At 40.8% G+C, this 23,556-nt stretch overlaps 1 protein-coding gene across 1 annotated transcript in view; it reads right to left on the bottom strand.

The window, feature by feature from the left end:
• Positions 1–23,556, bottom strand: part of pard6a (par-6 family cell polarity regulator alpha) — a 51,174-nt gene that overhangs the window by 5,265 nt on the left and 22,353 nt on the right. The window contains exon 3 of the mRNA XM_073472483.1: positions 7,782–8,071. Within this exon, the coding sequence (XP_073328584.1) occupies positions 7,782–8,071 (290 nt within the window). The remainder of the gene's footprint in view (positions 1–7,781; positions 8,072–23,556) is intronic.

The following is a 23,556-nucleotide window of genomic DNA, read 5'->3' as shown; positions in this document are numbered from 1 at the left end:
GGCACTCCTCCAGCATCTTTTCACCTGTTCTGCGACTCACAAATGTTCTTCTGTGTGATCTAAACACCTCAAACTTAGATGTGTCTGTCCATAACACTTTTCTTCCTGAATCTTCCTCTGTCCAGTGTCTGTGTTCTTTTGCCCATCTTAACCTTTTCCTTTTATTGGCCAGTCTCAGATATGGCTTTTTCTTTGCCACACTGCCTAGAAGGCCAGCATCCCAGAGTCGCCTCTCCACTGTGGACGTTGAGACTGGCGTTTTGCGGGTACCATTTAATGAAGCTGCCAGTTGAGGACCTGTGGGGTGTCTATTTCTCAAACTAGAGACTCTAATGTACTTGTCCTCTTGCGTAGTTGTGCACCGGGGCCTCCCACTTCTCTTTCTATTCTGGTTAGAGCCTGTTTGTGCTGTTCTCTGAAGAGAGTAGTACACACCGTTGTAGGACATCTTCAGTTTCTTGGCAATTTTTTGCATGGAATAGCCTTCATTTCTCAGAACAAGAATAGTCTGTCGAGTTCCAGAAGAAAGTTCTCTTTTTCTGGCCGTTTTGAGAGTATAATCGAACCCACAAATGCTGATGCTCCAGATACTCAACTAGCTCAAAGGAAGGCCAGTTTTATAGCTTCTCTAATCAGCACAACAGCTTTCAACTGTGCTAACATAATTGCACAAGGGTTTTCTAATCATCAATTAGCCTTTTAACACGATTAGCTAACACAATGTACCATTAGAACACAGGAGTGATGGTTGCTGGAAATGGGCCTCTGTACACCTATGTAGATATTCCATTAAAAATCAGCCATTTCCAGCTAGAATAGTCATTTACCACATTAACAATGTCTAGACTGTATTTCTGATTCATTTAATGTGATCTTCATTGAAAAAAACAGTGCTTTTCTTTCAAAAATAAGGACATTTGCAAGTGACCCCAAACTTTTGAACGGTAGTGTATATATATTAGGGCTGTCGATCGATTAAAATATTTAATCAGGATTAACCCCATGATTGTCCATATTTGTCCCTATTGCCCAAGGGATATTTTTAAAAAGTTTTTTATACTCTTATCAACATGGGAGTGGATAATATATGCTTGCTTTATGCAAATGTGTGTTTATTATTAATGCAACAATCCAAAACAATGACAAATACTGTCCAGAATATTCTCCAGAATAACCTCAAAGGTACTGCATGCTCAAAAAATATGTTGAAAGCATAACATGGCAAACTCAAGCCCAACAAGCAACAACAGATGGACATACTGGCCTGACGGAAACATTCCTTAGTAATACTAACACAACGTAGTGTCCAACTCTACACTTGTAAAGGTTAACTAAACAATGTTAATCGGCCTGCAAGCTGTAGCCACCAATTTAGCTATCGCTGTTGAAGGTTTGTCTCATGTAGACATAGGCGGCGCTATTAAGAGGCTAGGGGAAGCTTAGCTTCCCCAAAATTGTCACAGAAAAAAAAAATTCCCAAATAAAATCATGATTTTTATTTTATGTTTCAAATTTTATTTTAAGATGAGGTTAGAGAGACAAAAAAACACTTTCAAGGTATTATTATTATTTTTTTTTTAAAATTAATATATGAAAGATGGTATTTGATAGGCGCAGGCTACCTACGTCATTCCGTACGTACGTAGCGTAGAAGCTAACAGTTTCGCCTCGCTAGCTATTCACGGACAGCATGAAGAGAAAGCAGCCCGGGAAAAGCGACATTAGACATTTTTTTAATGTCAAAATAAAAAATGACCGACTGGACCCCTCAAACGAGACCCCTACGGATCTTACCGAGGGTCCCATGCTGGAGGACGTTGAGAGCTGCAGCAGCACTTCAGCCGACCAGGCTCCCACCACCTCCCGCCTTCCAAGCTCCGACACCGGCCACCTCCCCTGCGACACCGGCCTCGGTCCAGACACCGGCCACCTACCCCCCGACACCGGCCTCAGTCCAGACACCAGCCGCCTCCCCCCCGACACCGACCTCGGTCCAGACACCAGCCGCCTCCCTCCAGACACCGACCTCGGTCCAGACACCCGCCGCCTCTTTGGAGACTCTGGCCGCCCTCCAGACACCTGTTGCCTTGACTGGATTTTACCCAAACTTCACAAAAGTGCTTAAATTGGCACCGTTTCTTCCAGTTGGGACGGCGACGAGTGAGCGTTCATTCTCATTGATGCGCCGGATCCGCAACTGGATGAGGACAACTATGGCCCAGCAGAGACTGTCCTCTCTTTCGCTTCTCTACATCGAGAGTGGCATTACTAAGAGGATTAAACCTGAGGAAATTGTTGACAAATACGACACAAAGGCCCCGCAGCGACTGTTGCTTCATTAAGGTAAGAAAATTAATTGATTAGGCTACTAATTAATAATTACTTCTGGGCTACAACAGCAAAATAAGTAGAGAATTAATGGAATTATTTTGCCACAACATCTCAGTTTGATGAACATCAGCAATAATATAGGCCTATGTATCTGCCTGACTGAGGTTTTTTTTTTTTTTTGACCCATAGCTTCCCCATATGTCCTGCCCTAGCGCCACCTATAGAGACTGTAGAGTTGTCAAGGTGTCTCCGCTGCAAACTATACAGCTTGGTCTGCCTTTGGTGAGGGGGAGGAGGGCTCTCTGCATCAGCTGTGTGCTTGGCCAGCAAGTGGTATTTGAACTTGATGTACTCTGGTGGTTATTTAGTTCACATCGACAGTAAATGCAAATAATTTTGTTCTTGTAGGGAGAACCATCTGGCAGGGCTTTGAAGCTGAACTTGCCATTCAAAAGACCCTTTTCTTTATCCATTTCTGCTCAAGGAGGTTTGTTTCTGCTGCCATCCACAATGTTACTGCTGCATCGCTGCCTGATTTCACAAACTACGGGCGGGCCAAGGGTCAAAACATGCGTGCGATAATCTCGTGTTAAAAAACTTACTGCCATTAAGAGGAATTTGCGTTATTGTCGCGTTAACTTTGGCAGCCCTAATATATAGATATATATAAGGTCCACCTGTATGCACCATGACGCCTCCATCAGCGCACATATCCTTTGCCATATGAAGCAATGTAGATTACAGAATTTAAGAAATGCACCATGAAGTCCCTCTGAGTATGTCAACCTCAGGCACAGCCAGACGGCAGAGGACAGAAACATAAATACATTTAAAGAGATAAACAACACCAAAACCTGATAGAGAACGCTCAGCAGAGCTTTTATTAAATGATTTTCAGTACAAATTGTCAGAGTTGTACGAGCCAAATGGAAATTATGCTCACATTTAGCACTTGGCACTCTGTTTCGGACTTAAACATACTGTTACCACTACATTTACAGTAGATGTAGAGACTGTGTACTGGAGAAAATTAGACACATTATGTATCTGCGACTTGACTGCAAAATCTCCAGTGTAAAGGGCATGAATTCAACAGCAACAACACACAACGCTCTCTCTCAAGCAGTTAACATTGCCACAATGTCAACGACAGTGAAATAAGCCACATCAAAACCACATTCATCAGTGGACAGGATAACTATAAATGAGCTTGAGCTACATACTGTGTATTTAACGTCACTAGCAATTTATTGATCAATAGAAATTACCTGCAGTTCGGTCTCCCATGAAACTTGTCGATACTGCATTTGATTCGATTGTCTAAATTGAAGGCTCATTTTGATCGATTTTCAACTTAAAATTGTGACACCCCTAATATACATACTCAGAACATACTGTATATTAGTATTTGGTATGTCACCCTCTTGCTTTAATGACAGCATGCATTTAAGCTGACATAAGTTTATGCAAAACCTAATGACCCATGTTATCCCAGCATGATTTGACAGTGTTCCACAAAGCTTCTTGTTATGTCACAGAATGCTTGGCTTTCTCAAGTGCAACACCCACCGCTGCCAAACGAAGCGCATTGCAGATTTCCATGTTTGACATAATGGGGGAGAAGTCATGATGGTGATTACGCGCATAATGTTGGGGTCGTACAGAGGTAAAACAAGCTTTTAAAATAAATTCAAAATATGAACCATTTAAAGTTGTGTCCTTCCCCGAAGCCAAAATAAAAAACATTCCCACCCAGTGCTTAAAAAATATTTGCAGTGTCTCCTGTTTTGCAGCACCTCCTCCACTCTCATAAATTATGAACAGTCCCTCAATAAATTGAAGAAAATAAATGTAGCAACATTCCTGCATACATCAAAAGCTCTACTCAGTTACTCAAGACTGGCAGTCAATGATTGGTCTATTAAATATACACAATATATATGCAGTACTGTTTAACCTGACTAGGTATAGAGGTGTTTTTAATATTGGTATGCAATATTTTGAATTGCGCTGCAGCACGACACTTCCTGTGGGTGCTAGAGGCGGCACTTCACGCGCTTGGGTGTTGCCCTTCAGTCTCCAAGTGCCCCCATAAATGTTCAATGGGGTTGAGGTCAGGACTCCTTGGTCTTTGGTCGTCAAGTAGTTCTTGCAAAGCGTGTGTGTGTTTGGGCTCATTATCCTACTACAGTATGAATTCTCCACAAAGATGCAAACCAGAGGGTGTAGCATGTCACTACAAGATAGCCTTTTTTTGACTTGACTCTTTTTGTCTTTTGCTGATTGGAGTCTTGTCTTCTTTATTTAGTAAATTCTGTGTCTGTGATGAAATTGCTTTTCTATCTCTTGTGGAACTAAATTTGAACTTCTGATCTTGTGTGGTCACTTTGGGTCTGCCTGATTGTACTTTAGAGTTCCATTCACTATGTCACGGTGCTACTGTGGCAGTCTGGTTGTTTTTCTGTTTTTCTGTGTTCTGTTCTCCCTATCTGCTTTTCCCCCCTACTTTTCTCCCTCACCTGCTCCTTCTGTGTGTGTGTGTCTGTGGCCGTGGCAGCAGTAGCAGCAGCAGCAGAGTGGCGCACCTGTATCTGATCAACTCATCACCCTCCGGCTCCATCTACCTGGTCTCTCCAACACTTCGGCGCTAGATTATTGCATCCCATACGGTGACTTCAGAGTGCCGCCATTTAGTGTTTTCTATACACTCAGAGTGTTTTGTGTTTTCTGCGTTTTTGCCTTTGTGCTGATGCCCTTGTCTTTGGCTCCTGCAGAAATCTCCAGCGCCGTTCTGTTTGGCTTCCTGCTTGCCTGCTCTCCTGTCTTCCTCCATGCCGGCTCCAGTCAACCCTGCTTGCCTGCTTGCCTTCCTGCCTGCCTGCAAGTCTGGTCTCCTCCTCCACATTACCCTCCAGAAATCAGTTTGTAAAATAAATCCTTTACTCACTGACTTCCTGTCTCCATTCTCTGCATTTGGGTCCTAAAAATAACCTCACCGTAACACACTATCCCCTGAGAACCCTTACGTCTAGCCATGACTTGACCTGACTTTATAATGCAGCAGGATAATGAGCCCAAACACACCTTAAAGCTTTACAAGAACTACTTGATGACCAAAGAAGACCAAGGAGACCTGAGTGTCATGGACTTTCCTCCACAATCACGTGACCTCAACCCGACTGAACATTGATGGGGGCACTTGAAGACTGAGGAAGCCAGGCATTCAGATCATAGGAGGTATGTTTCCTCTTACGTCTAGGGAAGATAAAGATCCACTGTGAATTGACTTGAAGAAACAGTATGAAGGCAACATTATGTAGATATTTTACCCTAAAATAGCAACTTCAAAATCATTGTTACAGAGACTTTTAATAGGGAGAATGGTGTCTTTCTCTCAACCACTCAGCTCCTCTTTGGCTTGTTTCTGCCCTTTGTAACTTCAGTGAGCAGGTAGGATCACATATCACAGCAGTACATCACACACAGCACCAACTATCATTGATTCTGGTGAAACTGGAACACATTTTATGGAGAAAATGTTCTCCAATTTTTTTCTCTAAAGTGCTGCAGCTGCTCTGCCTCAATATGATTTTAAAATAGTTTCCTATAAGCAACCTGTAACTGCTGCGTGATGTAGCAAATTAGTTCTGCTAGCCTAGCTGACTCTTCTCGGAGCACCACCAGGGAGTGTTGGTGTTTCACCGCTATCACAGCAGCTTGAGACCGCTGGGAGGAGGAGATTTTTCAGGTGCCGGGCCAGAGTAGGCAACAGAACCTAACTCACCAGTCTCTACGGACATCAGGTGAAGAGGCTGAAGAGGATGCTAACAGAGCAAACTAAGAAGAGAAAAATAGACACTGACAAGAGTCTAAGACTGTTTTTTTTGTTGTTGTTTTTTGCTTAATAAAAATGCTGCAGACAGCCACTGAGCTGTTGAATAATAAGTAATAATAGCTGACTTGCTAAGTTATGTCATTTGTTAGTGCATTTGCTTGATGTTTGGCTGCATCAGCAAAGTTATCAACTCGCTACTTTTTTATTATACAGTCCTTCCAGAAAAATGCGACAATGCAAAAATCCTTGATTATGTGGCACATTTTCTTAAAAAATGCGATGGAATATGCGGGATATTTATGCAATTTTATGCGATGAAATTGCGGGAATTTGCAAAAATTGCGGGAACTTGCAAAAACTGCGGTTTGATGAATAAGAAAAAAAAAAAGTGATTCCCCCAACACTCTGTTACTAGGCTACTACCTTAATGTAAAGAGTCATTTCTAATGACTTCCTATGATAAGCAAGCATACTACATCACAGAAAGTGCTGGGAATAATTAAGTTCTCATCTTGTTTTATTTCAGACCTTAAACACATGGCTCAAACTTACAAAATGTTGACGTCGACGATGATGACGTCACTTCATAACGTTCCCAAGGCAACAGGAGGAAAATGGCTGCTCTTGTGTGAAGTAAACGCAACATTTTCAACTTTCTGCGAAGATATATGTGACTTTTTTGCAACGAAAATGCGGGGATTATGAAATCATGCAAGCCCCACATACTTTGCGCATTTTGCGCGGAAATCGGCAATTTATGCGGCCAAAGTGCGGCGTCTTTGAAAAAATGCGGCCCCCACATAAATGTGCGGACTTTGGCTGATTATGCGTTGAATTATGCGATCGCATAATCGCGCTTTTCTGGAGGGACTGATTATAAGCCAAGTCAGCATATTTAACAGAGGTTTAGCTGGTAGCATGTTATAACCAGGTGTTATTGTCTGTGGTTCAGGTTATGTTAGCTTGGCATGCTGTTACTGTTCAGAGTTGTGTGAAGACATACGTAAGGTTGTTATGACGTGCCAAGTTTTGTTTGTAGTTAGTAGGCAATGTTAAATTACATCTGAAAAATTGTTACAGAAAGTGGAGATCATTATCAGTTATCTTGTACTTAGAAGCGATGGGGGCCGCCAATTCGAACATAATAAGAATTACTACATAATGTTCTTTTAACAAAGTGTATATAATTTTTGCTGATAAACCTTTGTAAAAAGTCCAAACCGGTGAAATGATTCAATTCTGAGATTAGGGCCACTGGCATCATAATTCCTGACAACCCAAAAATGTTTATTTTTGACTTTTTCTCCCAATTAGTTCCATAAACTGCCATCGAATGTTTAATTCTCCACATTAAACTGTCACGTAATATTTTGAAAAATGACAGATGGACATTATATAAAATGACCCTCGTTTTCTCTCTGCGTATGTGTTCTTTTCTTAAAGAGGGACTATTTTCAGAAAAAATCTGAGTTAAGGCATATCATTGGTTGATATTGGGTGGGTATATATTTAATTTATTAATATCATTAATAAAATTCACCATTAATTTTGTAAAAATTTAAGGTGTAATGTTATCTAGAATGGTAAGTAGGTCAAATGAAATAATTTATCTCACCTTCTCCACACCCTGTGGTGTCACCCGCACGCTCACCCCATCACGGATGTAGAAGCCCAGTGGTTTGTGTGTACCGTGCTTGTGGAGTCGTACACGTCGGTGTGTCTCAGGTAGGATGTCCACATCAATAATGGATGAGATCTGTCTGAAGTTCTGTGGCAGGCCAATCATAAGGCCTGCTTTGTTCTTTGAGTGGGTGGAGCCTGAGCCGGTGGTGCGCAGTGCGGTTAAGCCTAGCCCCTTTTTACGCCTCTGGAGGGAGTTGGTTGCAAAAACTATAGGTTCATCCTCTTAAAGAAGACACACAGAGGGATGGAGAGAACAGTTAATTATTTATATTGCAATGCCTTTTGAAAAAAATAACATTCACAAACATGGGATATTTTTTTAACATTTAATTTATAAAAACATAATGGTCTGGGAAACTGGCCTGATAACTGACTTAGTTGTGAAGTGATGAACTCAAAACTTTAGCACACAGTACACAGTGTTGCACCATGGTAAAACTTCCACATAGTATGTACATTGAATGATAGTAGGATGCATGCTAATACTAATAGCTTAGTGATAGTACTCCCCAAATACCAATTTTCAAAATGTTTTTAATATTAAAACAGAAATGTATTTGAATAAGACTATGTTTGAAAGCTGCTCTCAATATGCATGTATAACAGAGGTATAAAAATTGCTCTGTTTGTACTGAGGGAACATGGAGCTGTTTCGAGTTGAAAATACGAAGGGCTATCAAATCCTGGAAACCAGCCCAGTCTCATAGAAATTATAAATGCATATATTGATATATGTCGCATATGAACGAAGTTCAAAGACAAAACCTCTGACACTAGAAGGGCAGGTTCCCTGTCTGTCTTGGATTAATACTAAGTCATGACAACCACCAAGGATTTAAGCTGCCTAAACCTACCATACATACAGTAGTTTAAACATGCAGATATTGCAGTAAACAATTAAAGGAATTAAAGGAAACACTGCCAGTGCACTTTCCAGACCTTCACTGAAATCTAAATTTTACAGAACTGATCAAAATTAACCAAGTAGGTTGTGGGAAACATCATGCTTGAAGACTGACTGGAGTCTTGTGTTCTTTATTTAGTAAATTCTGTATCTGTGATGAAATTGCTTTTCTATCTCTCACAAAACTAAGCTTGATATATTGAACTTCTGATGGTCAGGTCACTTTGAGTTGCCTGATTGTACTTTAGATGGAACTTGATCCAGTTACTGGAAAGCATTTTAGAGTTCCATTCACTGTCCCCTGAGAAACCTTTAGTCTAGGCAGGATAATAAGCCCAAACACACCTCAAAGCTTTACAACTACTTGCGTGACCCCGGCACTCATTCACATAGAGGTATGGGAAAGGTGCTAACGGCAAAGATAGGGTTATTCAAATACTTGCAGAGCCCCATCACAGGTTTATCTACATAATCTAATCAAGTGGAACAGGACATCTGAATATTTTTCTTCATTTTTGTTTGGAGGAACATTATTACAGTTCAGTCCAAAAATATTATTCTCTGAGTAAATCTGTATCGATTACTCTGTCTGCATGTGCAAGAGGAATGTATAAATATTTGGATTACAATATTCATATCATTTTCCAATTTCACACTTCACCATGGTCATATGTCTCTTTCCCTTTCCTCTCTTCTTACCCTGTGTAGTGGACCAAACACAGGAATATGCGAAGAAACTAAATTCCTTCATAAACATTTTGATGGTTTATTCGAAAGGCTCTCTGTACCTGTGTTGGAATGCTCAGAGACACACGCAGACCCAATGACCTCTGACCTTAAGGAGGAAAGATGTCAAGAAAGACAAGGAACAGTCCTGAGAAATAAAGCATCATCCCACCAACTTTGGAAGAGTAACGACTTTGTTTGCACTCCAGACAGAGACTATATCCACATAGATGGACCATTAGACCTCTCTAGGGCCATACATTGTGGGGGAATGACCGACATTCCTCTTTGAGTGTGTTTCGTCCTGCTCCTCTCCTTATTCACCCTAAGTGTCTGAAATGAATGAAGGCTGAATGAATGCTGAATGAACTATCTACCTAAATGTGTCAATAATATATCTTTTGTTTCAGAACATGTAATCATTTTGATATTATGAAACTATACTGCTTCAAAATCTGCTAATTTGCATGATACCACACTGCTATAGAATGAGTTTTGATAATAACCTTTAACACAATGATATAAGGAAATGCTAGTACCACATTAGTGTATTTGATATTAACCAGTTTGATTTACTTATGATTTGAGTTTTATTATCATTTATTATTTTAGATATGCTCCATTGTTGTATAATCCTAAACTAACAGATAAGAAAATGTGTATTTGTTATGTTATGTGTTACTCTGTATTATATGATTAATTCATCTTACAAGCTCTTATTGCTTCCATTGGTTCTTATGATATGTCTCATATATTGACAACAGAACGAGTGAGTTTCCAATTTGCAAGCGCTTATAATTCAAATATTGAGAAATCAAATTACACCCCTTTAAGTAGAGGCCAGTTCTCTTTCCACACAAAGGAATTCATTAGTAATCTGTAATCTATGGTAGTGGCAAAGACAAAGCCACTGTTGAAGAAAGCTCATTAAATCTTCACCAGAGTTCACCCAAAGGCATGTGGGAGACTCCAAGGTCAACTAGAAGAAGGTTCTTTGGTCTGATGAGACCAAAACTGAGCTTTCTGTCCATCAGACTAGACACTATATTTGGTGGACACCAAACACTGCACATCACCACAAACACACCATCCCCACCGCGAAGCATGGTGGTGGCAGCATCATGCTGTGGGGATGCTTCTCGGCAGCAGGCCCTGGAAGGCTTGTAAAGGTAGAGGGTGAAATGAATGCAGAAAAATACAGAGAAATCCTGGAGGACAACCTGATTCAGTCTGCAAGAGAACTACGACTTAGAAGATTTATTTTCCAGCAAGACAATTACTCGGAGCATACAGCAAAGCTACGCAGAAAAGGTTTAACGACAACAAGGTGAATGTTCTGGAGTGGCCAAGTCAAATTTTAGACTTGTGATGGCCACTCCAACACATTGCCATTATTCTCCTTAAGCAATTTTGTTACAACCTCTGAAGTATTATCGAGGCCACTGTCCATTTGGAAGACCCATTTGCAACCAAGTTTTAACTTCCTGGCAGACAGGGGCGGAGTGGGGCACCAAAATCCACAGGGAAAATTCTGACCGCACTGGCCCACCACCGGCCCACCCCCTACATTTCTGTAAATCAGTGGCGAACCATGCCTATCAGAACTGGGCCTTCTGTAACCACCCCCCCCCAAAAAAAAATCACTAACGAAAAATACGTGGCGTCCCTGGCCATTTTTAAGCTCTGACAAAATATACTTTTACTGCTCCATCTTCAAAATTGCGTTGTTCTAGTTATGCACACAGCCACACACACGCACACAGCCACACGCACAGCCACACACACGCACACAGCCACACACACGTACACAGCCACACGCACACAGCCACACACACGCACACAGCCACACACACGCACACAACCACACACACGCACACAGCCACACACACGTACACAGCCACACGCACACAGCCACACACACGCACACAGCCACACACACGCACACAGCCACACACACGTACACAGCCACACGCACACAACCACACACACGCACACAGCCACACACACGTACACAGCCACACGCACACAGCCACACACACGCACACAGCCACACACACGCACACAGCCACACACACGCACACAGCCACACACACGTACACAGCCACACGCACACAACCACACACACGCACACAGCCACACACACGTACACAGCCACACGCACACAGCCACACACACGCACACACACGCACACAGCCACACACACGTACACAGCCACACGCTCACAGCCACACACACGCACACAGCCACAGCCACAGCCACACACACACACACACACACACACACACACACACACACACACACACACACACACACACTATCGAACGTCAGGTAGACAGTCACTTTATGAACAATCATTTAACAAGTGTGTGGAAACAAAATGAAACCAGTTCAACGAGATGCAACACTGCAGCAAAACCAGCAATAAAACATCAGTTCCACTCACCAATGACGTCACTTAAAGACGAAATCTTTTCATTAAACGGTCGTCTTGAAAAGGGCACTGACAATAAATCCGCAACAATATCATCTCCACCTGCTGTATCAATATCATCTCCACCTGTTGCCATTTTCAACGTCGGCTATCAATCACAACTCGCTAGTTAAGCTAGGTCTCGCGTGACTGCAATCGGTTCATTGAATAACCGCAGTGTGATAGGCCCTCCCATTCCCAGAAGGCTTTGCTCCAATCTACGTTAATTTAAGAACAAACAAACAAATTAAATTGCAGGTCGTTTTTTTTATTTGTGACCATGAAAGTTCTGTAACGCCTGAATAAGAAGAATGAAATTAAGATAGGCTACACAAACATCAGTAGATCGATGGGAGCGATCAGAGATCAGCGTGCAGGGTAACCATGACTGAGATATAGAGAGTGAGCAAGTGACATAAATATTGGTTGGACTTCTAATTTGGTCTAATATAGTAATCTTAGAGATTTTCGCGGAGAATTTAAATAACATCAATAATTTCGACAAGCCCAAGGGCCGGCCGCGGTCGTCTCACGGCCGTTCAGAATGATCTGTGGGCCCGTTCACGCAAATTCATCGGCCGACCGGAAAAACTCCCGATCGTCCCGATTACCACTCCACCCCTGCTGGCAGATGTCTGGAGATGTTGCTTCAATATATTCACATACTGTAATTGTCCTTCCTCATGATGCCACCTATTTTGTGAAGTGCACCAGTCCCTCCTGCAGCAAAGCACCCCCACACCATGATGCTGCCAGGGTGGCATCATGAATATCGTCCCAACTGTGAAGGATGGGGTATCCTTTACAGTTGGGATGATATTCTTTAGCGTGCAAATTTAAAAAAAAACAACATTTTTGTTTAATCAGGCCAGAGGACTTGGACCGTCCTCATGTGCAGTTGCAAGCCATAATTTTGTGGCTTTTGTATGGTGGTTTGGAGCAGTGGCGTCGTCTTTTCTGAGTGGCCTTTCAGGTTAAATCGATGTAGGACTTGTTTTACTACATTACTAGTAGCAGCCTTTCCGAGCTGTATGATGGCTGTGTGGTCTAGGGTTGGGCGATATGTTAAAAATTTCCAACTGACCACTGTCAGCCCATCAACCAGTGGTTGCCGATATATTCGGCAGTTGTGTGTGGCAGAGCAAAAAAAAAAGAAGGGGGATGTTGCATTCATGTGATGTCGGAAAAAATCTAAAAATGACTTTCAGAATGGGATAATTCACATGAACGCCACCTCATGTCAGAAAAACAACTCGGCAACTCGGATCTTCCAACACCACATGAATGCAGCAAAAAAGTTTAGCGTGCTTTGGGCACAGGGGGCGAGGTCTCGGGCTACTGCAATGGAGGAACAGCTCGTTGCGAAAAAGAACACAAAATCCCCTATTTGGGATTATTTTGGATTTAGACCTGACGCAACCGGCAAGCCCAAAGACACAAGTCAGGTAATTTGCCGTCTATGCAAACGAGTGGTGCCAGCAAAAGATTCTAACACCACCAATTTGCACGAGCATTTGCGAATACATCATCCTGAAGAGCAAGCCAAGCTAACACCGAGAGAGGCGGCTCCCTCGGAGCAAACAGGTGGGAGATCAGGATAACATACCTGTCCTATTACAACGATCGGGGTGCACAACTGCACATCTTTTTTTGATGTAGTTCTCAAATATGGTTTATGAATTAAGGTTACTTTCAGCTCCGCCATTTTGTGAAAGACTTGTCGGAAATCATGCGTGAAGCTGCCAGTTCGTATACACGCACACTTTGAATTGTGCTCTACATAGTAATTATGTAACTATTATTATGTAACTATATGTACCGTGTTGAATTCTGTGGAGGCAGACCATTAATTAAGAAAAAAAAAATGACAAAAATCGCCTTAAATGAAACCAACCGTGATGGACTCAGCCGATGGGCAATTGGCGATATATTTGTCCAATCGCCCAAGCCTAGTGTGGTCCCATGGTATTTTATACGTGCCTGCAATTGTTTGTAGAGATGAACGAGGTATGACTCCCAACTCCCACTATCTTAACTAGGTTTGTTTTAAGCCTGTTGGCTAGGTCACTTTTACTGTGGATTTTAAGCAATTTAATTTTACTTCTTGGGCACTGACAGGGTTTGAGTTATTAATATATATATAAAAAAAAATCATATATTCTTTCTAAAATATGATTTAAAATCTTATAAAAGATTAAACTGCTGCATTCAGATTTTAAAAGAAATTGGAAAAAAAGCTGCCTGTCTGTTAAATAAACCAGTTTTAAATAAAGCTTTGGTTTTCTCTGTAGTTGAGGTAAATTTAGGCCATGGTTTAAGAATTTTGTGGTACTCAAATGGCTTACTTCGGGTTTTTGAGGTATGTTCAGGCAAAGGATTTAATGTATAATATGATAGTAATAACTCTCATATGTTAGTGATATATGTAATTCATGCATGTAAAAGCTTTTTATCCAATTTTCATAACAATATTAGAGTATAATTTTTGTTTTGTCCCATCCGAATGTGTATCCTACAAACTACCATCCTTCCCCATGCTGACACATTCCCTAATACTGCAGCCCTCACTAATATGCCTGATTGGTTAAAGATTAATACCAAAGGATTGTAGAAGACTTATAAAAACCTCTGCGTCAGAGCATATTGTGGAGGGGCAGGATCTCTGGTTGAGATTTAAACAGATTAAACACAGACAGGTTTAATCTCAATCTATAATCCCATCGTTGTTGTTCAGCAGAAGATGATTCTTTTTGTCTGCTTTTTTGAGTTACCAGCTGCCTTTAACAGTGTACATGCATACATACACACACAGACATACTGTGGATTAAAAATACCAGGGAACCATATGAGTGATGTACTGTACTCTGGCAGCTTCTTTTATCACTGCTGTGTGTTCAACAGGCTGGATGACATGGGTCAAAAGGTTTAAAGGGTTATTCTATTCCAGATGTGATGCTGATTTCTGACACTGATCACATTGATTTCTGGCTGTGTGTATATTAAACACAGACAGGTTTAATCTCAATCTTTTTAACCCCCTGAATCAAATGTTATTGCTTTTACTCAGGGGGTTAAAAAGCAGATTTTTACAGACTAATTTTTCTTTTCATCATTTATTAATCTGTCAATTATTTTCTTGACTATTAAATTAGTTGTTTATCTATTGAGTGTCAGAAAACATATGACAAATGTCGATAAGTGTTTCCTGCCTAAGCCCAAATTGACTTCCTCAAATGTCTTATTGAAAATCAAAAGATATTCAGTTTACCGTCAGAGAGGAGAAAAGAAAAACTTCACATGTAAGAAGCTGGAATCAGAGAATTTTGAATTTTCTTTATAAATTACTCAAACCACTTAATTGGTCATCACATTAGTTGGCGATCAACTGAATAATTAACAACTAATCAATTAATTGATTCATTGTTGCAGCTCTTATATACACATATATTGTAAAACCTACAAAAAACCTGCTATGTCAGGGTTGGAACGTTATCTCTATTAAAAAACACACCACTGCCCTACAAAATAAAAAGGAACTAGGAACTACTACTAACAACACAGAAGGGCAACAATGTAAACATCTTGGCCAGAGAAGACAGATGGTTTGAAAGAAGAGTAACATAATCCATCTATGTCAAACCACCATCTTTGAACAGAGGAGGTGGCCTACCACATTACTTATCACCCACCACTTAGGGATGTAACGGTATGAAAATTTCACACCACGGTAATAGTGACCAAAATTATCACGGTTATCAGTATACCGTGGTATTTTTAAAATGTCTTCAAAATGTTGAAAAAACACTTGATACACTGATAAATTGAAATAATTTCACCAAGATTTATATTTAAATAGATTTATTATATATTAAAAGGGTTAAGGTATAAGCAGCCTGTTTTTGAAACGCGTCCTGTAATGTCTGTGTTACAGAGGTAGAATGAGATGTACTGGCAGTAGCACTTGATTGGCCAGCAGACCCTCTCTGTGAAAAAAATGAATAGAAAATGTCATTATTAATTATTACTGTCATTGTTACTTAATACTAAGGGTGCAACCAACAGATCACAAAACTCACAATCTAGATCATGTCACTTTTGTGAGAAACAGGTTGGATAATCTTTTAGATCAAAACAAAAAGGATTATTGTTAAATTACTTATGAATACTCTATTTTGGCTCTTATCTCTATCTAGACACTTGTTATATTCACCATTTTATATTATTCTTTATATATAGTCTATTCTACATTTCTGATATTACTTATATATATTGGCTGTCTGTCCCTCTGTCTGCTTGCTCGTCTGTTGTCAATGGACTCGGTCAATCTGATTGGTCAAATGGCTGCTGAGCCACAGGTAGACGCTGCTCCGGTGAACGGAGCTGAGATGAAAGTCAGTCATCTCATTCAGTTTGCATTCACTAACTCAGTCCACCCAGTACGTGTTTGTCTCAAATCCTCTTCCCTGCAGCTCTGCATCAATATTTGGGGAATTATTAGGTCGACTTTAAAAAGTGAAATCTACAATTAATAAGCGGTTCAGATAACGTGCCAAATCACGGATCAACTTCGTTCAGTTATACCACTATCTGGTCAGTTTACATTAGTGACAACAGCACATTAGACAGAGAAAACTCGACATACACACACATCATGCACCCGAGCTTAAGGTTAATTTACCTTGCATTCACTGAACAGTTGAGGGTGATGGTCGTGCAAATGTGTAAGTAAAATGGATGCGTTGCTGCCCCTCGCAACAACTTTCTTCTTGCAGCTTCTGCAGATAGGGCTGCCATCCTCGACCAACTGTCCCTGAGCATTCTTATAATAACCAAAATACGCCCAGACTTCAGATTTGGTTCTCTTTGAAGGCGGAAAAATGCCTTGAGGGCCGCTACTATCACGTCCTCCCTCCGCCATGTCTTCTTCACTACATAACAAGCGCACGTTGCACGCTGCGCCTGTGTAGGGAGACTTGGATAAAGTATCTCGCGAGTTTTCCACACCGTGGTTATCGACCGCGGCGGTTACCATGGTAATTAAAACTTAAACGGTAACCTTAACCGTCGGGAATTTTACCGTGGTTTACCGTGACACCGGTAACCAGCCCTAGCAACCCACCTGAAGGCCGGTTAAGTCAATGACCCACAAGTGGCCCTAACGACTCTGAAACTCAGAGCTCACATGTGTCCTTAACAACTCTATAAGAACACACCCACACAGAGTTTAAAAGCCAGCCAACTCCTCTCCAGTTAGTTAGAACTGAAGAAGCCTCTTGAATGAGTGGTGAAAAGTCTTTAAGAAAATGAAACACATCCAGTTCCCTACAATACAGCACTTTGAAATGGCATGCTGTATAGTTTATTAAAACAGTGTATGTTATATGCCATGTTCGATTTTATATAACTATATATAAGTGCTTTGCCCGTTAGCTCTACGTTACCACATAACGGGAATTCCCATTAATGCGTTGGCAGAGGTTAGCTTGCGACAGTGATAAAAGTATATTTGTTAATGGTCAGTTTTAATTCACATACTTAACATAAAACAATGTTTGCTCATATTTGCAGGTATATTAAGTGTTTAATGTGCTCCAGGAACTAACTAATAACTGCTGACTTCACATTGTTAACTCAATCTGCTACTGTGTAGCTTTAACACTGAGCAAGCTCAAAGGGTCAAAACTAAAACTCAAAATTCCCAATAGGTTTAAAATACAGCCACCTATAGTGGAGACGTTGAGTGTCAGGAGAGAGCAACTGAAACACATGTAGCCTATATCTTGATGTTTTCTATTGTTTTTATTCTCATAGCACTATCTTGATGAGCTGCAACAGCTAAATATACCTGTAGCAGTTAACTTCATAAAGTATTTATTTTTATTCATTGCAGTTTACATTTTGTTTTCCACTTTTATGAGGTCTAGTCAAGCGGTTTAAAAGGACAGTTTACAAGTTAAATTTTATAACTGACATGTTAATTTAAAGGATCACATTTGTGCAGTTATCAGGGGATCTATTTATTTAGGCTTAACAGCTCATTATATTTATTATTTTCTGCAAACAGCAAGAACAACTAAATGAAGCAGTTGACTTAAAAAATTATTTTATTTAACAGTTTTGTATGCAGTAAAGCTGATACTACTGAAAAAAGACTGAATATGACTCATGATATGTTGTCTCTGGAAGTATACTGCATGTTTTAACTTTTTCCCATAGTTCCCATGGTAAGTAGTGAAATTATACTTTTGTTATCACAGAGAGAGTTAAGTACCGAAAAAGGGTAGCGTTAAGTACCTGTATCGAATTCCAGGTACCAGTATCGGAAGCAGTATTGGAAGCGGTATTGGTTGAAACGTGAACAGTACCCAATCCTACCCATGAGGGGCCACAATCTTCACTACATACCATCATCAAGGCGTTAAGGATTTGCTGACCAAATTTGAGGTACATTTGAACCTTCTAGCAGGAGTACATAGAGGTAGAGAAACATGCCATTTCCTGTTGCCACTAGGGGGCTCTATGACTGTTACATATCACTGGCATGTTTCTGTCTTCAGGACGGGACTATAATCAAATGTGTGAAGTTTGGGGCAAATTCCACAATGTATAATCGAATTATAGCAATTTTCTGTTTCATGGCACATCAATATGCGCCCCACCACCACCACGTTCCTTCAACAAAAAACTCAAGCTTTTAATAACTTTTAAACCAAAAGCTAAGGTATATGTGCAAATCACCCAAAATTTGCACTAAAATTAAAAAGGCCGACTTCCTGTTGGATTTAGGTCACGGTACCAAGAGACTTTTTTGTAGGTCTAGGTGCGATACGCATGTACAAAATTTCATACATGAAGCTGAAAGTACTCTCAGGGGCATCATTTTAGGGGGCACCAGTGAGCCATTTCGCCTTGCCCATAGCCGAAATACGTAACCCTACTCCGACTGTTGTCTGCTGCTCCTAATGTGTATGTGTGCTTCTCACTCAATGAAATTAGTTGAGCACCCCTGCTGCTGCACAGTGCGGTGTTCACTGTTTATTCAAAATGTATTAATATTGAATTTTTCGTGTGTCCAAATTGCACCAAAAGCAGACAGAGATTCCTTGCCTTACAGTTTGATGATTATTGCTGACCTCCACAGGCCCTCCTATAGTGGCTGGGCCAGAGAAAGCTGTCCCATTTTATCCCCCTTATGGGTGGCCCAGTTTCAACCCCCCATAGTGTGTGTGTGTGCATGTGTCTGTGTGTTTATAACAGTGACCTCACTCTTTAGTGCCCACCATCTGGAGCCCTAAGGGCTGCCATATGGCTGAATCCAGTGAAGGTCTGCAATAAGCTTGTGCTTACAGTAAAGAGTGACACAAAGAGCACAATTCCTGCTGTGAGGGTATGGTATTACCCTTACCACCTACTTACAACTACAACTAGAAAACAATCACGCTTTCCTTCAAGATGCTGTATTTTCTACCCACTGGTTTACATAATCATTACATTTCATTGTGCACCAGGTAAAAGAGGGAATACATTAAGTAAGGAGGCAAGATGTTAAAGTGTAATTTGTCAAATATGGCCAGAATTTGAAGGTAGCTCCAAAAACATGCAGAGCAGCCTGAGAACGAATATGGCTGGACATCGAATTAGGAATAAAAAACAGCCTCCAAGACCAATGGAGGTCAGTTTGAAGACAGGGGATAAAGGGGGTCTGACCAGGACTATGACTTCGGGGACAGCAGGTGCGGATAGAAAGAAAGTTGACATCATCAGCAGGTGAAAAAATAAAGAGCCGAAATAGTTTTGCATCTTGAGGATTTCAACAGGAATTCCGGATTTATTTAGACCAAACCAGAGGTAATTGTGGAAAGTCAGACAAAGCCTGTGCTGGTGCTCTTTATTTTGTTTATGTCCAGTTTGAATGAAGTATGTTTTACAATCAGTTAACAAGACAATTAAGCTCATCTTTATTTGGTAAAAGAGAAAAACCTGAATTTAGAAGGTGTTCAGTATTTCTGTTTGGCAAGGAAACTAATAGTAAAAAATAGTATTTAATTTCTTGACATTTTGTGAGTTTATTTTGTTTATTACTACTATTATTATTATTATTATTTATTCACTACACTAAAAGCTGGCATATATCTGCCAGTTGAAACTACGGCGGATATCATTATATTACCTTGAGGTAAAAAAATGGTATTATACGACAGGACAGGCTGGGGCTAGCTGGTTAGCATGCTAACTTCAGCAGACAACTCTGCAACACAGTACATTAACGTCTTTGACATGACGTCAAGACCGTTGTTTCTTCATATTCTGTTGATACCGTTGGTTAATTATTTGAATGTTTTAAACTAAAATTACAGTTACAATTACATTTACTACTGTGGCACTGAAAGGTTATCAGGTTGGATTCTTGCATGATAAATGACTAGAATGCATTCACAAGGAAGTCTAGTCAAGGTGAGTTAAAACAAGATGGAGGAACACAAAAATGTAAAAACACAAAAAGTCAAAATGAGTTATTACAAGTACAAGGAACAAAAGTGATAAAACAGGCAAAATCACAGAATAGGAAGAGAGGGAAAAGAAAGAAATAAACATTTAAAAAATGTTTAAAAATTAAATGAAAATAGAACAAAAATAAAAATAGATAATCTCAAAAAGTAAATGCAAAAATTAACCTTGGCTAGCTTTGTAGCCTCCAGCTAGATGGGCTTGTTTGACTAACTAGGCTCTCTTCAGCTCCACCCACGCTGCACCTCTCATAGATAGAGGGCAGGAAGTGGGTACCCCCATAAATGAACAACGATAAGTAGCAAAGATAACTAACTACCTTTTGTCCTTCTAGTCCATTCTGCTTTTTACTTCTGCTATTTGAATTTCATGTGACATCAGAATCACGTGAAGACAAACAAACTATTCCATTACCATGCAGCTGTAATAGTAATGGGCGATAGAAACAATATGCAATATAAGCGATACAAAATTGGCCTACAGAGATTTTAATTCTATTGCAATAATATCGTGATAATGCATGTTGATGACGCAAGCTAACCACGAAATGTAGAGCCACGAGCTGCAACCGGCTGCAACGCATCATCGTCATCTTGAGTAAACATGGCTGAAAGCGAAACGGAGGAGCTGGTGAAAAAGACCGGTGCAACATCCATTATTTGGACGTGGTTTGGATTTAAGCCATCCGAGGAGCACCAGCAAACTATACTCTGTAGAGTGTGTGGGGCAACAGTTCCGGCTAACCTGCAGATTCCACCGGATACCTGGCTGCTGCGTTACGGCTGCGTTATGGCTCCGCCACGGCAGCGGATCGGTTTCACTCTAGTCTATGGCTGTGTCCGAAATCACCCCCTACTCACTATATAGTGCACTATATAGTGACTACGCCATTTTGTAGTGGTGTCCGAATGTTAAGTGATTATTGATATTCACTATATAGTGCACTCATTGTGTCCCACAATGCACCGCGAAATGTAGTGAATATCCGATGGTCACTAACCGAAGCAAGATATCCCATCATGCATTGCCAGAAATTCTCTGGCATTGCGCTGATGGGAAAATGACGGACGGACGGGAGGAAAGATGACATTAATGTGGTACGTTTTAATTGTGCGACAGCGATGACGTAATTAACGGCGCCAAGAGTAGTGTCCGAAAGTGTCCGAAAAGATTTTCAGTTGAGCTCACTATATAGTCCACTACATTTATCTCCCCATGTAGGGAGTAGGGAGTAGTGAATGAGTGAGTGATTTCGGACACAGCCTATGTGTTAACTTCCACCGGGTCTGCTGTGCTGCGTGTCTGCTCCATCCCAGCTCCGGCAGTCCACAGGACTTCTATATCTGGCGGATGCCGGAGCACAACGCAGCAATTCAGCCGAATACAGCACAGAGCAGACAGGAAGTCAGACACGAAAAAACAACATGACATCCGGTTAATTTTCAAAATAAAACACTCCGTGTTGATGCCAGCACAAAAACCTCAAAAAAGAGTCAAATACGAGCTCTTCTTCTAATCCTTTGTTCGGGAACACTACTTGTTGTTGTGTTTATAACACATATGTATAACTGCGGTCATGCGTGATTATGTAATTATCGTGGGAACTCCTCAGTCTCCTAACTCCAGCTGTTCGGCGGAGCTGTGCCGTGGCGGACTCAAAACACAGCTGGAGAAACCCAATAGAAACCCAATACTTTAAGCTTTTTCTTTGTTAAAGTCTCTGCAGCTAGTGTACGTATTATGTTGTATAATTACAGTTTTGCACAATAAATGTTCTCAAAACTACATACTACGTTTCTTTCTTTTTTTAAAAATACATTAGGCAGTTTGGCTTTCCTTAGGGTCTATGTAACCTGTTCTGAAATGGTTCTATTATAATTTATATATCGTGATATATATCATTATCGCAAGAGGCTGCAATGTATATCGCAATATGGATTTTAGGCCATATCGCCTATCCCTAAGCTGTAATGCTAAAACACAGTCGTTACTACAACTTCCAAAGTGGTCCTTCTACAGCCGGTTCTGTGGTAGTGATACACCTATAATATTCATGAGACTGTTACCATGGCTAACACTGCAGCATGACAGTATTAGCCAGGCTAACCCTGCAGTACTGGATGTAAGTCATACACTGTATTAGACATCAACCTCCCTATGTAATCTTTTCAGATCTTTTTACATTGTGTACATCAAAAACATACATACACTCTCTGTCACTCTCCCTTTCCCACTCACAGACACACACAAACACACACACACACTGACTGCAAAAATGTGTTAAAATGTTTAAAGCAAGATGCAATTATGCCTCAATAAATTCTTTTCAGTCTGTGTGAATTAAGTTTCCAGAAGTTTACACCAGGAGCCATTAGGTAGTGACTCTGGTAAGAAAAATTGTCTGGGGAATCTGTTTGGAGCAGCCACTTGTTTTAAAAAAAATATATTGACTGCATGTGTGAATGCAGAAGAGTCCTATCATTCCACAAAGATACATTGGGGATGTATGAGAGATCTGATCACTCAGATCACATTCAGGGGTGGCTGTAGCTCAGGCGATAGAGCGGATCATCCAGAGGAGAGCAGGTTGGTACTTTGCATGCCAGCCTCTGCCATGAGCGTATGAATTTGTGGGTGAATGAGATAAGTGTTGTAAAACGCTTGAGTGGTCAGTAGACTGGAAAAGCGCTATAGAAATGCAAGTCCATTACATTCGGAGCCACACTGAAGGACCGCCTACTCAACTGATGTCCTCTGTGAAACGAGAAGAAGAAGAAGAAGCTACAACAGGCAGAATGGATTTCCATGTTGGATCAGATTGCCAGTATGTTTTAGTGGTTTTCATTCAACAATTTTAAGTTTGAGGTTTTTTACAGGGCAGTCCTCTACATGGATACATGAACCAGTCACCTCTCTGTCATGAACCCATTTATCTTGAATATGAACACACCTTTCAAATGAATGAGTCATGAATGAGTCAAGCAGCATGGCGCCTGTGACTGGCACGGCCGCTGCCTCGGCGTCTCGTCTCTTTACGTTCATTTTTGTCCTGACACTTTCACAAGTCCTATCAACCTGCACTTCCAGCCTGTGCTATGA

The sequence above is a fragment of the Pagrus major genome, chromosome 8 (assembly GCF_040436345.1).
Source record: "Pagrus major chromosome 8, Pma_NU_1.0".
Classification (NCBI taxonomy): domain Eukaryota; kingdom Metazoa; phylum Chordata; class Actinopteri; order Spariformes; family Sparidae; genus Pagrus; species Pagrus major.
Note: the sequence above shows the minus strand (reverse complement) of the source record. Positions and strands in the feature narration are given on the sequence as shown.